The sequence below is a fragment of the Syngnathus acus genome, chromosome 23, assembly GCF_901709675.1.
Source record: "Syngnathus acus chromosome 23, fSynAcu1.2, whole genome shotgun sequence".
NCBI classification, from domain to species: Eukaryota; Metazoa; Chordata; class Actinopteri; order Syngnathiformes; family Syngnathidae; genus Syngnathus; species Syngnathus acus.
Genome location: NC_051107.1, coordinates 233,851 through 244,893, shown reverse-complemented (window position 1 = coordinate 244,893; position 11,043 = coordinate 233,851). Strand labels below are relative to the sequence as shown.

The following is an 11,043-nucleotide window of genomic DNA, read 5'->3' as shown; positions in this document are numbered from 1 at the left end:
GTAATTGAAAAAAATGATCATATAGGCTTATTGAAAACAAGGAAATTAATCAATGAGCACGATACAAACATAATTACAGAAATATCCTCGTACTACAGTGCCTTGCGAAAGTATTCAGCCCCCTTGAACCTTTCAACATTTCGCGACATTTCAGGCTTCAAACATAAAGATATAAATGTTTAATTTTTTGTCAAGAATCAACAACAAGTGGGACACAATCGTGAAGTGGAACGAAATTTATTGGATAATTTAAACTTTTTTAACAAATAAAAAACTGAAAAGTGGGGCGTGCAATATTATTCGGCCCCCTTGCGCTAATACTTTGTAGCGCCACCTTTTGCTGCAATTACAGCTGCAGGTCGCTTGGGGTATGTCTATCAGTTTTGCACATCGAGAGACTGGAATTCTTGCCCATATTTCCTTGCAAAACAGCTCGAGCTCAGTGAGGTTGGATGGAGAGCGTTTGTGAACAGCAGTCTTCAGCTCTTTCCACAGATTCTCGATTGGATTCAGGTCTGGACTTTGACTTGGCCATTCTAACACCTGGGTACGTCTATTTGTGAACCATTCCATTGTAGATTTGGCTTTATGTTTTGGATCATTGTCCTGTTGGAAGATAAATCTCCGTCCCAGTCTCAGGTCTTTTGCAGACTCCAACAGGTTTTCTTCCAGAATGGTCCTGTATTTCGGAATTTCGGTTTCTTTGTGTGTCTTGACATATGAAGGGATTGACAATAAAGCTGACTTTGACTTATTTGGCTCCATCCATCTTCCCATCAATTTTAGCCATCTTCCCTGTCCCTGCTGAAGAAAAGCAGGCCCAAACCATGATGCTGCCACCACCATGTTTGAAAGTGGGGATGGTGTGTTCAGGGTGATGAGCTGTGTTGCTTTTACGCCAAACATATCGTTTTGCATTGTGGCCAAAAAGTTCGATTTTGGTTTCATCTGACCAGAGCACCTTCTTCCACATGTTTGGTGTGTCTCCCAGGTGGCTTGTGGCCGAATAATATTGCACGCCCCACTTTTCAGTTTTTATTTGTTAAAAAAGTTTAAATTATCCAATAAATTTCATTCCACTTCACGATTGTGTCCCACTTGTTGATTCTTGACAAAAAATTAAAATTTTATATCTTTATGTTTGAAGCCTGAAATGTGGCGAAATGCTGAAAGGTTCAAGGGGGCCGAATACTTTCGCAAGGCACTGTAAAAGCCATTCCCCGCAGTGAAAGTTTTCTGTAAGCTAAAAAGAAAAAAAAAAAAAGGCTAAGAACATATTTACCTTGTATTCGTCCTGCATCAGGAGCATTCCAGGAGCTTGAAATTCGCGACAAAATACAGTGACGTGGGCTGAGTGACGTCATCGCTATGAATTAAATGTGTAATATCTGCAAAACCGTAGCAGCACAAACTAAACTTTTTGCAGCACAAACCAGCACAAACGAAACACAAACGAACGGCACTATTTTGGGTCCATTTGGAAGTAAATAGGGGGGCGGGGCTACGTGACGTCATCGCTATAAAATAAATGTGTAATATCTACGAAACCGTAGCAGCACAAACGAAAGTTTTTGCTGCACAAACGAAGCACAAACGAACGGTATCATTTTGGGTCCATTTGGAGAAAAATGGGGGGCTGGGGGACGTCATCGCTATAAAATAAATGTGTAATATCTACGAAACGGAAGCAGCACAAACGAAAATTTTTGCTGCACAAACCAGCACAAACGAAGCACAAACGAACGGTACCATTTTGGGTCCATTTTGAGAAAAATGGGGGGCTGGGTGATGTCATCGCTATAAAATAAATGTGTAATATCTACGAAACGGAAGCAGCACAAACGAAAATTTTTGCTGCACAAACCAGCACTAACGAAGCACAAACGAACGGTACCATTTTGGGTTCATTTTGAGCAGATGGGGGGCTGGGTGAACTCTGGATGACCTATAAAATAATCTTTCATAACTAAAAAACCATAGCAGCACAGACGAACATTTTTGCTGCACAAACCAGCACAAACAAAGCACAAACGAAACAGACTATTTTGCTTAAATTTTGCGTGGGGTGGGGGGCCAGCTTCACGCAGGTGCGATCGCTCTGTCACAATAATGCGACCAGCGCTGTGCAGTTGCGCGGTCGGCGGCGCGCTACTGTTGCGCGTTCGGCGGTGCGCTGCAGTTGCGTGATCGGACAAAATTAAGCTCCCTGCGCACTGAGGTCCACTTAAGTTTTGGAAAGTACATCAGGACTTTAAAAATATTTTCTAAATTTCAGCTCTGTCACAATAATGTGACCAGCGCGGTGCAATTGCACGGTCGGTGACGCGCTACGGTTGCGCGTTCGGCGGTGCGCTGCAGTTGCGCGATCGGACAAAAATGCGCAAATGAACAAATGCTTAAAAAAGGTGTTTTTTTTTTGCTTGGAATTGATTAATTTTTATTCCATTATTTGTTATGGGAAAACATGATTCGGAATTTGAACGATTCACTTCCCGAACAGCCTTCTGGAACGTATTGTGGTCGAAAACCGAAGCTCCACTGTATTTGTAATGGGAAAAATAGATTCGGAATTCGACCGATTCGCTTCTCGAACCACCTTCTGGAACAGATTGTGGTCAAAAACCAAGATTTGACTGTATTTTTGCTATTCTTGTTAAAATCACACATGTGAACTGGAAATGACAATAACACATTGTGAAAGCCAAATTGAGCAAATTAGCTATTTCAGAAGTGTGTGTCACACTGGTAGCCCTTTGCCTCAATCAATACCCAGGAAGTAGCTCTCGGTTTAAGAAAGGTTGGATACCCCTGATTTTTATAATCTTCCAAACTTGTATCAGTAAATCATGCTTTCGTCACCGAGTCAAATGTATTGTATACATAAAATTGGAGCTTTTGTTTACAATAAATTGATTACCCAATTATTTTAATTCAAATACACCTTGTAAAATTGCTTTAATATTGAAATAAAAAACCCTTTTTAAAATTGTGTTAGCTGTATTTACTAAGAAGATAAAAAAATGTTTGCTCATGAAAAATCCATTTGTAAAACAATTTTACGGTTGTGTTTATTTGATAATTGTCAGTGCTCTACACGTTTAATAGCTCTCCAGAAAAAAAAAGTAGCTCTTATGGATGAAGCCAAACGTGTAGGCAACCTCAAGTTCAACGTGGGTAACAAATGAAGCAGATGGTCTCAGAGTCAGAGATGATGGAGAAATTTTGCTCCCACATTTGCAATCGGATCAGCTGTTTTGGATGAAATATTTTTTCTTTCAAAGGAATATTTGACATGAGTTGGTTTGTTCTGTAACAACCATTTTCAATAAAGATTGTTGAATGAAAATGTGTAAAAAAAAAAAATCAAAGTGAACGAAATTATGGAGGAGATTGAAAGTGCTAAAATTGGATAAGTGCATCATAAAATGTTAAAAATATCATTAAACATTTCATTTATAAATTAAATATAAAAAATAGAAGTATTATGAAATGGGTCAATTAAATTTGCAATGATTATAGGGAAATATAAATATAATATCTGTATTTGATTTAAATTCTCATGATATGAGTCATGAATTTATTTTAAATTCTCCACTGTGCTCAAGGGAAATGCATTCATAGGTTTTCACTAGATGGGAGCCTTGTATAATTTACTTCTTGCCGCTTTAATGCAGAGGTGGTGAATAGATCTCGAATGGTGATTGCTTTGATTCTATTCCCTTATAATAAAGTGTTTTTGAAGCAATTTGAAAAAGATTTTGAGGGTGCATGTGGAACAGCAAGCCAAAGTATTCCAGACAGGATTTGGCCATTTCCTATTTGAAATACATTTAGAGCATTCCAGACCGATACTTTAGATTCTAAAGTATTCTAAAGTTTACAAGCATCAACGACATACTTGTACTTTGACAACCTTGTTGGTACGTTTATTTCCATAAAGCACAAACAAACTTTTTGCAGCTCCACATGATTATGCAATCTGTGTAACAGGGCAGGCCTCAGGCTGGTCCAAGAACAGCGTCTGGAACATGTGGTTGTAGAAGTCTGGGTGGTAGAGGCAGGCCCGGGTGCAGTCTGGGCTGAAGTTGAACTCAAGAATCTGAGGAACCATGGTACGCTCACCTGCCATGAATTAAAAACAAGACAGCTATTTATTTTACTAAATGACACAATTTGTTCTCTCACTGGATTGAATGCATAAATGCAACAAGTAGTAAGAATTCAAAAATTAAGTCATCTGATGACACTTAAGTAGTTACAACTCTGTTTGATCAAAATAATTGATTTAACTTTCCGAAGATAATAAAATAAAAGCAATTTGTGCTTCAAGCATAGATTTGAGTGTCGTCTGACTGGCCAAAGAGTCACAGGATTTTACTACAACCTGGTATGAAAAAAAGAGGGACTCGCTAATTTAAGTTAAAGTCCCAATGATCGTCACACACACATCTGGGTGTGGTGAAATTTGTCCTCTGCATTTGACCCATCCCCATGTGATTTTAATCCATCCCCTGGGGGAGAGGGGAGCAGTGAGCAGCAGCGGTGCCGCGCTCGGGAATCATTTGGTGATCTAACCCCCCAATTCCAACCCTTTTAATGCTGAGTGCCAAGCAGGGAGGCAATGGGTCCCATTTTTATAGTCTTTGGTATGACCCGGCCGGGGTTTGAAGCCACAACTTTCCAGTCTCAGGGAGGACACTCTACCACTAGGCCACTGAGCTGGTGATGATGTCAATTATGAGGACAATTGTAACCTTCTACAAAAGTCCAATGCACAAATTGTGGAATGAACTAACTCGATGATGAAGCCAAATGACCAACTCATGGATTCATTGGAATCATGGACTATTAGTTGCAGTTTTTTTCATAGTTTGGCCGGGGGTGCGACATATACTCAGCAGCGACTTATATGTGAAACTATTAACACATTATTACTTGATCATTAACACATTACTTACTTACTAGTATATCACGTCACATGTTATTTTCACACTAAACAGCATGAGGGCACTCTAGGCCTGTGGAATAATTGGAACTGCAACTGACTATGAGCAACTGAAGTCAGTGCCGCATCTACTTCCGGAGTCAGCAGCGGCGTTGTTTATAAGTGACACAGATGACGAAGATTTCGGTGGATTTAATGATTTGGCGTGACACAGATGGTTCGATAAACTTATTTATGCTGTAGTTATTTTATATATACAGTGGAGCCTCGGTTTCCGACCACAATCCGTTCCAGAAGGCTGTTTGAGAAGTGAATCGTTCGAATTCCGAATCATGTCTTCCCATTACAAATAATGGAAGAAAATGTAATCCGTTTCAAGCCAAACCCCCCCCCCCCCCGCTTTTTTAAAGCTTTTTTTCATTATTTTACACCATAAACTGCATAAATAAGTGAGTAGGTAATGTACAAATCAATAATCTAAATAATAAACTGAATTAATAGAGTAGGCTGGGGAATGTATTGCCGTATCGGTAGCAACTCGCTTGTGTGTTTCATTCTAATAGTAAAATATCTTTTTAAACTGTGAGGGAAAAAAAAGCACAACAAAGGTTTGTTGGTAAGCACAGTCGCCCCTCTCGCAACGTCACTTCCTTTAAGAGCATCTTTGTTTTTCAGGATCGAGCTTATTGTCGATTTTGCCTTGCAAAACTCCCGCGCCAACTCTGACACACGCACACCGGACTCATATTTTGCCATTAATTCTTTTTTAAATTCAACCGTTTTGCGCACTACTTTCCTCTTTTCGCCATGATCAGCTTTACTGCTCCCAGTTGCTTCCTTTGGAGGCATGATTAAAGTTGATGCAATCCTCAGAGTAACGAGAATGTAATAACGAACGGAGTCAGTTGGCATGTGGGTCCTCTCGGCTCATCTCGCGAGGTTCGACAACCGAAATTTCGTCCAACATCCGAAGCGAAAAAATCTAGAATTTTTTGTTCGAATACCGATTTGTTTGAGAACTGGGACGTTCGAAAACCGAGGCTCCACTGTAGTTTATATACAGGACTGTCTCAGAAAATTAGAATATTGTGATAAACTTCTTTATTTTCTGTAATGCAATTAAAAAAACAAAAATGTCATACATTCTGGATTCATTACAAATCAACTGAAATATTGCAAGCCTTTTATTATTTTAATATTGCTGATTATGGCTTACAGCTTTAGATTTATAACTGCAAAACAAAATCAAACATTAGAAAATGTCCATTGATGCACTCAGTACTTGGTTGGGAATCCTTTTGCACGGATTACTGCATCAATGCGGCGTGGTATAGAGGCAATCAGCCTGTGGCATTGCTGAGGTATTATGGATGCCCAGGATGCTTCAATAGCGGCCTTTAGCTCATTTGCATTGTTGGGTCTGGTGTCTTTCAGCTTCTTCTTCACAATACCCCACAAATTCTCTATGGGGTTCAGGTCAGGGGAATTGGCAGGCCAATCGAGGACAGTAATGCCATGGTCAGTACACCATTTACTGGTGGTTTTGGCACTGTGGGCAGGTGCCAGATCATGCTGGAAAATGAAATCATCATCTCCATAGAGCTTTTCAGCAGACGGAAGCATGTAGTGCTCTAAAATCTGCATTTACTCTGGACTTGATGAAACACAGTGGACCAACACCAGCAGCTGACATGGCTCCCCAAACCATCGCTGACTGTGGGAACTTCACACTGGATTTCATGCAACTTGGATTTTGCTCCTCTCCAGCCTTTCTCCAGACTCTGTCGCCTTGACTTCCAAATGAAATACAAAACTTGCTTTTGTCTGAAAAGAGGAATTTGGACCACTCTGCAACTGTCTAGTGCTTCTTTTCCATAGCCCAAGTCAGACGCTTCTTCCGTTGTCTTGAGTTCAGAAGTGGCTTGACCATGGGAATACGGCTATTGTAGCCCATTTCCCGGACACGTCTGTGAACAGTGGCTTTTGATACCTGGACTCCAGCTTCAGTCCACTGTCTTTGAAGCTCCCCAAATTCTGGAAGCGACTCTTCTTCACAATGCTGTTAAGGCTGCGGTCATCTCTCTTGGTTCTGCCACATTTCCCCCTTCCAACAGACCTTTTGTGAATGTGCTTTGAAACTGCACTCTGTGAACAGCTTACTCTTTGAGAAATTTCTTTTTGTGTCTTACCCTCCTGATGGAGGGTGTCAATGATGGTCCTCTGGACAGCAGTCAGATCAGCAGTCTTCCCCATTCTTGTGATTTAGTTTACTGAACCAAGCTGAGCGTTTTTCAAGGCTCAGGAAGCCCTTGCAGGTGTTTCGAGTTAATTAGACGATTCAAGTGATTAGTTGAATACCCTACTAGTATACTTATTCATGATATTCTAATATTTTGAGATAGGATATTTGAGTTTTCTTAAGCTGTAAGCCATAATCATCAATATTAAAATAATAAAAGGCTTGCAATATTTCAGTTGATTTGTAATGAATCCAGAATGTATGACATTTTTGTTTTTTTAATTGCATTACAGAAAATAAAGAACTTTATCACAATATTCTAATTTTCTGAGACAGTCCTGTAGTCTGACGTCAGCGCCGCATGTACTTCTGGAGTCAGCAGCGGCGTTGTTTATAAGTGACACAGAGGACGAAGATTTCGATGGATTTAATGATTTGGAGTGACACGGATGGTTCGATAAACTTATTTATGTCATAGTTAGGTAACTGTTAATATGTTACATTAGAGGCGGCTTGGTGACGCACTGGTTAGCACGTCCGCCTCACGGTTAGGAGGGTGCGGGTTCGATTCCACCTCCGGCCCTCCCTGTGTGGAGTCTGCATGTTCTCCCCGTGCCAGCGTGGGTTTTCTCCGGGCACTCCCGTTTCCTCCCACATCCTAAAAACATGCTTGATAGGCCGATTGAGCACCCCAAATTGTCCCTAAGTGTGATCGCGAATGGTTGTTCGTCTCTGTGTGCCCTGCGATTGGCTGGCAACCAGTTCAGGGTGTCCCCCGCCTACTACCTGATGACTGCTGGGATAGGCTCCAGCACGCCTGTGACCCCTGTGGGGACAAGCGGTAGAGAAAATGGATGGATGGATGTTACGTCAGGCACGTTCTCAGTTCCTTGTTTGTGTTTATTAAAGATTAAAAAAGATTAAAGTCCCAATGATCGTCACACACACACCTGGGTGTGGTGAAATGTGTCCTCTGCATTTAACCCATCCCCGTGTGATTTTAATCCATCCCCTGGGGGAGAGGGGAGCAGTGAGCAGCAGCGGTGCCGCGCTCGGGAATCAGTTGGTGATCTAACCCCCCAATTCCAACCCTTAATGCTGAGTGCCAAGCAGGGAGGCAATGGGTCCCATTTTCATAGTCTTTGGTATGACCCGGCCGGGGTTTGAACCCACAACCTTCCAGTCTCAGGGCGGACACTCTACCACTAGGCCACTGAGCTGGGTCAGTGTATGTTTATGTAACGTTAGCATACCGTATCGTTTAGCCTGTTGTTGCCCATTCATGTTTGTTCTTGGTGTTGTATCTTGTCAAATAAAGTTTCCCCAAAAATGCGACTTATATGTTTTTATCTTCTTTATTATGCATTTTATGGCTGGTGCGACTTGTACTCCGGAGCGACTTTTAGTCCGGAAAATACGGTACTCTTTGTTTTTAATAGATTTTTCTATGACCGTCAATTTTACAAAGAATGAGTCAAATACTTGCCATTGTCATCTGTTCTCCACTTCAGCATGAGGTCTACAGCATAGATTGCACGAGAAGATGGGTATGGACAAATACCATACGGGGCAGGTCGAGATGAAGCGGCCTGGAAGAGCCTCTTAAATGCTTCAAACAATTGTGCCTGAGAGAGGAAAAGATGTATAATGCTTTAAAAAATGGACTTGGCAACTACCATTGTTGGCCATTGCTGGATCAAAAATAAAGAATAATCAACAGGTTTTGATTGACAGGATATGTACCACAGTCATTTGAAGTGTTGGTAAAAGATTCATTCTAAGTATTTTCAGATCTTTTACAGTTGGTTAACAAGTAAATAATGACTATAGTAAATAATAATAATAATGATAATAATAATAATAATGTATATAAAATTCAGCAATGACATGCCACAGGGGTCTGACTGTAGACCACTATTATCTTTGAAGGTTTAATGTTGATGAATTAAATCTTTTTGCATAAATCTTATTATCGAGGTATGAGGATTAAAGTACTCATTGACCATTTATCCAATCTTTATAAACCTTGGAGGGTGTCTTCAAAATATGTGTTTTAGCATGTTCTCCAAATCCGACATGAATGTTGAAATTTCAGCTTTGAAAAGAGTTGCTTTAAGCTATTGGTTGGTATATGACCCAGAAATGCCAATGGCAATGATGGGAGAAAGAGGTAGGATTTTGTCTTTGGGGTGTGGGGGTGTTAGAGCCTAGTTAATTTCTTATATTGATTGTATTAATATCATTATTGCTTGTGGTCTGGCCTATGAATTATTTCTGTTCTATATGTGAAGCCAGATAGGGCCAGTGCCAGTCAGGTCTCCTCCTCCTTTGCAGCCACCTCCTACCTATAATGAGGGAGTTAGGACAGGTGTGCTTTCCTTTTGGCTTTTCTTGGTGTTGAAGGAGGAGTAGTGATACAGTTTTTTCAACCAGTAAGATCACTAAAATCATTACTAGATTATGTTTTGTTTTATTTTTCTTGTATGAAAGTCAACCCGGAGATGTATGTTTAATGTAAATAAATACCTTTTTTGGACTGAAGAACTATCTCCGCGAGTGCTTTTTGGTTTAGTGGGTTTAAGACCTCCTCCTTACAAGCTACTCTTTTATTTTTGTGGTGACAATTTTTGGAATACAAGAGTAGCCACAACAGGGGGGTTACTGATATCTCAGTAGGTTCACAAAACAAAACAAAAACTTACGAACTCCCAAAAATCTTCAAAATATGCTTATATATGTTTCCTATGAGGGACAAGTAGAAGTGTTGTTAAAAAAAAATGATCCCAGAAAAATCTGAAAATAGCCAAGATCTGGTCTGGCACCTGGGGTCCAAGGACATTTTGGGAGGGGGGCCTGTGCCGCTCCCTTCCGAGCTCTGTCTTTGATCAGGATTTCAAGTCCCACATATAACACGTGTTTTTCATGCTAGGCCTTATTGTGATACAAACACTGTTTTAGTACAAACTAAAACTGATTCTCAAACAGTCAATTGACTCTTGTCTCCCGCTCGCCAAACTCTAAGAGTCAAATAGAAAATTACAATGATTTCTATGTACATCCCATCATGAGATCATCGGTCCAATATATTTGAATCACTTACTTCCACTTCCTTCCATGTGCATTGTGGGTACTGTTTCTCAAACATCAAGATGAACTCATCATAGTGAATCTGGTGACAGAGATCATCGGTTTCAGATATCAATTAATCTTATATCAGACCATGACGAAAATTCAACTCATCAAGAAATGCATTTAATTGTACCTGTTTCAGCTTCACGCCCTCTGTATAGTTCATGACTGTAAAATGTTTCTGGTAGTCATCAAAATGGTCGAGGGAGAAAGGTCTGAAGAAATTCAGAAAAATGTGTCCACATTAAATATTCCAAATGGATAATCACGGTGTAATGATGCAATACCTATTAGCAAAGCGCAACCAGAAAACATTGTAGGCATAGAGACGTAGAGGCTTCACAGAGCGTAGCATCATCATGTAGCGGATGTCAAACTTGACCAGTCCGACATCCTCCCTCTCAAACAGTACTGGGTTCTTGATGTACTTACACACAACCTGAGGCAAACAAATATATTTATTACCTTTATAGTTATGTGGATATAAAACCAGACATTAGGTATGCACAATAATTACCCGCTAGTTTGGGCAAACATGAATGATTGAATGAAGGAATTATTTATTTAAAGAACAGCATGTAATACCATAAATCATTGTGATTTTATGAACAACGACAATAAGATGGTTACATCGAATTTATCAGGAGTGCTATTTTTCTTCCGTAGTCTTTCATGCGGGGCGAGGGGGTCATATAACCATCGAGGGTTTTTTTTCAAAGATAAAACTTTT

The 11,043-nt window shown here is 40.2% G+C and overlaps 1 protein-coding gene across 2 annotated transcripts in view; it reads right to left on the bottom strand.

Annotated features, from left to right (window-relative positions):
• Positions 1-3,898: 3,898 nt before the first annotated feature.
• Positions 3,899-11,043, bottom strand: part of ttll12 (tubulin tyrosine ligase-like family, member 12) — a 29,334-nt gene continuing 22,189 nt past the window's right edge. For both annotated transcript variants that reach the window (XM_037243089.1, XM_037243091.1), the window contains exons 10-14: positions 10,601-10,752; positions 10,447-10,528; positions 10,285-10,353; positions 8,671-8,809; positions 3,899-4,122 (exon numbers count right to left, since the gene is read on the bottom strand). In XM_037243089.1, coding sequence (XP_037098984.1) covers positions 3,971-4,122; positions 8,671-8,809; positions 10,285-10,353; positions 10,447-10,528; positions 10,601-10,752 — 594 coding nt within the window. In that variant the 3' untranslated portion in view covers positions 3,899-3,970. The remainder of the gene's footprint in view (positions 4,123-8,670; positions 8,810-10,284; positions 10,354-10,446; positions 10,529-10,600; positions 10,753-11,043) is intronic.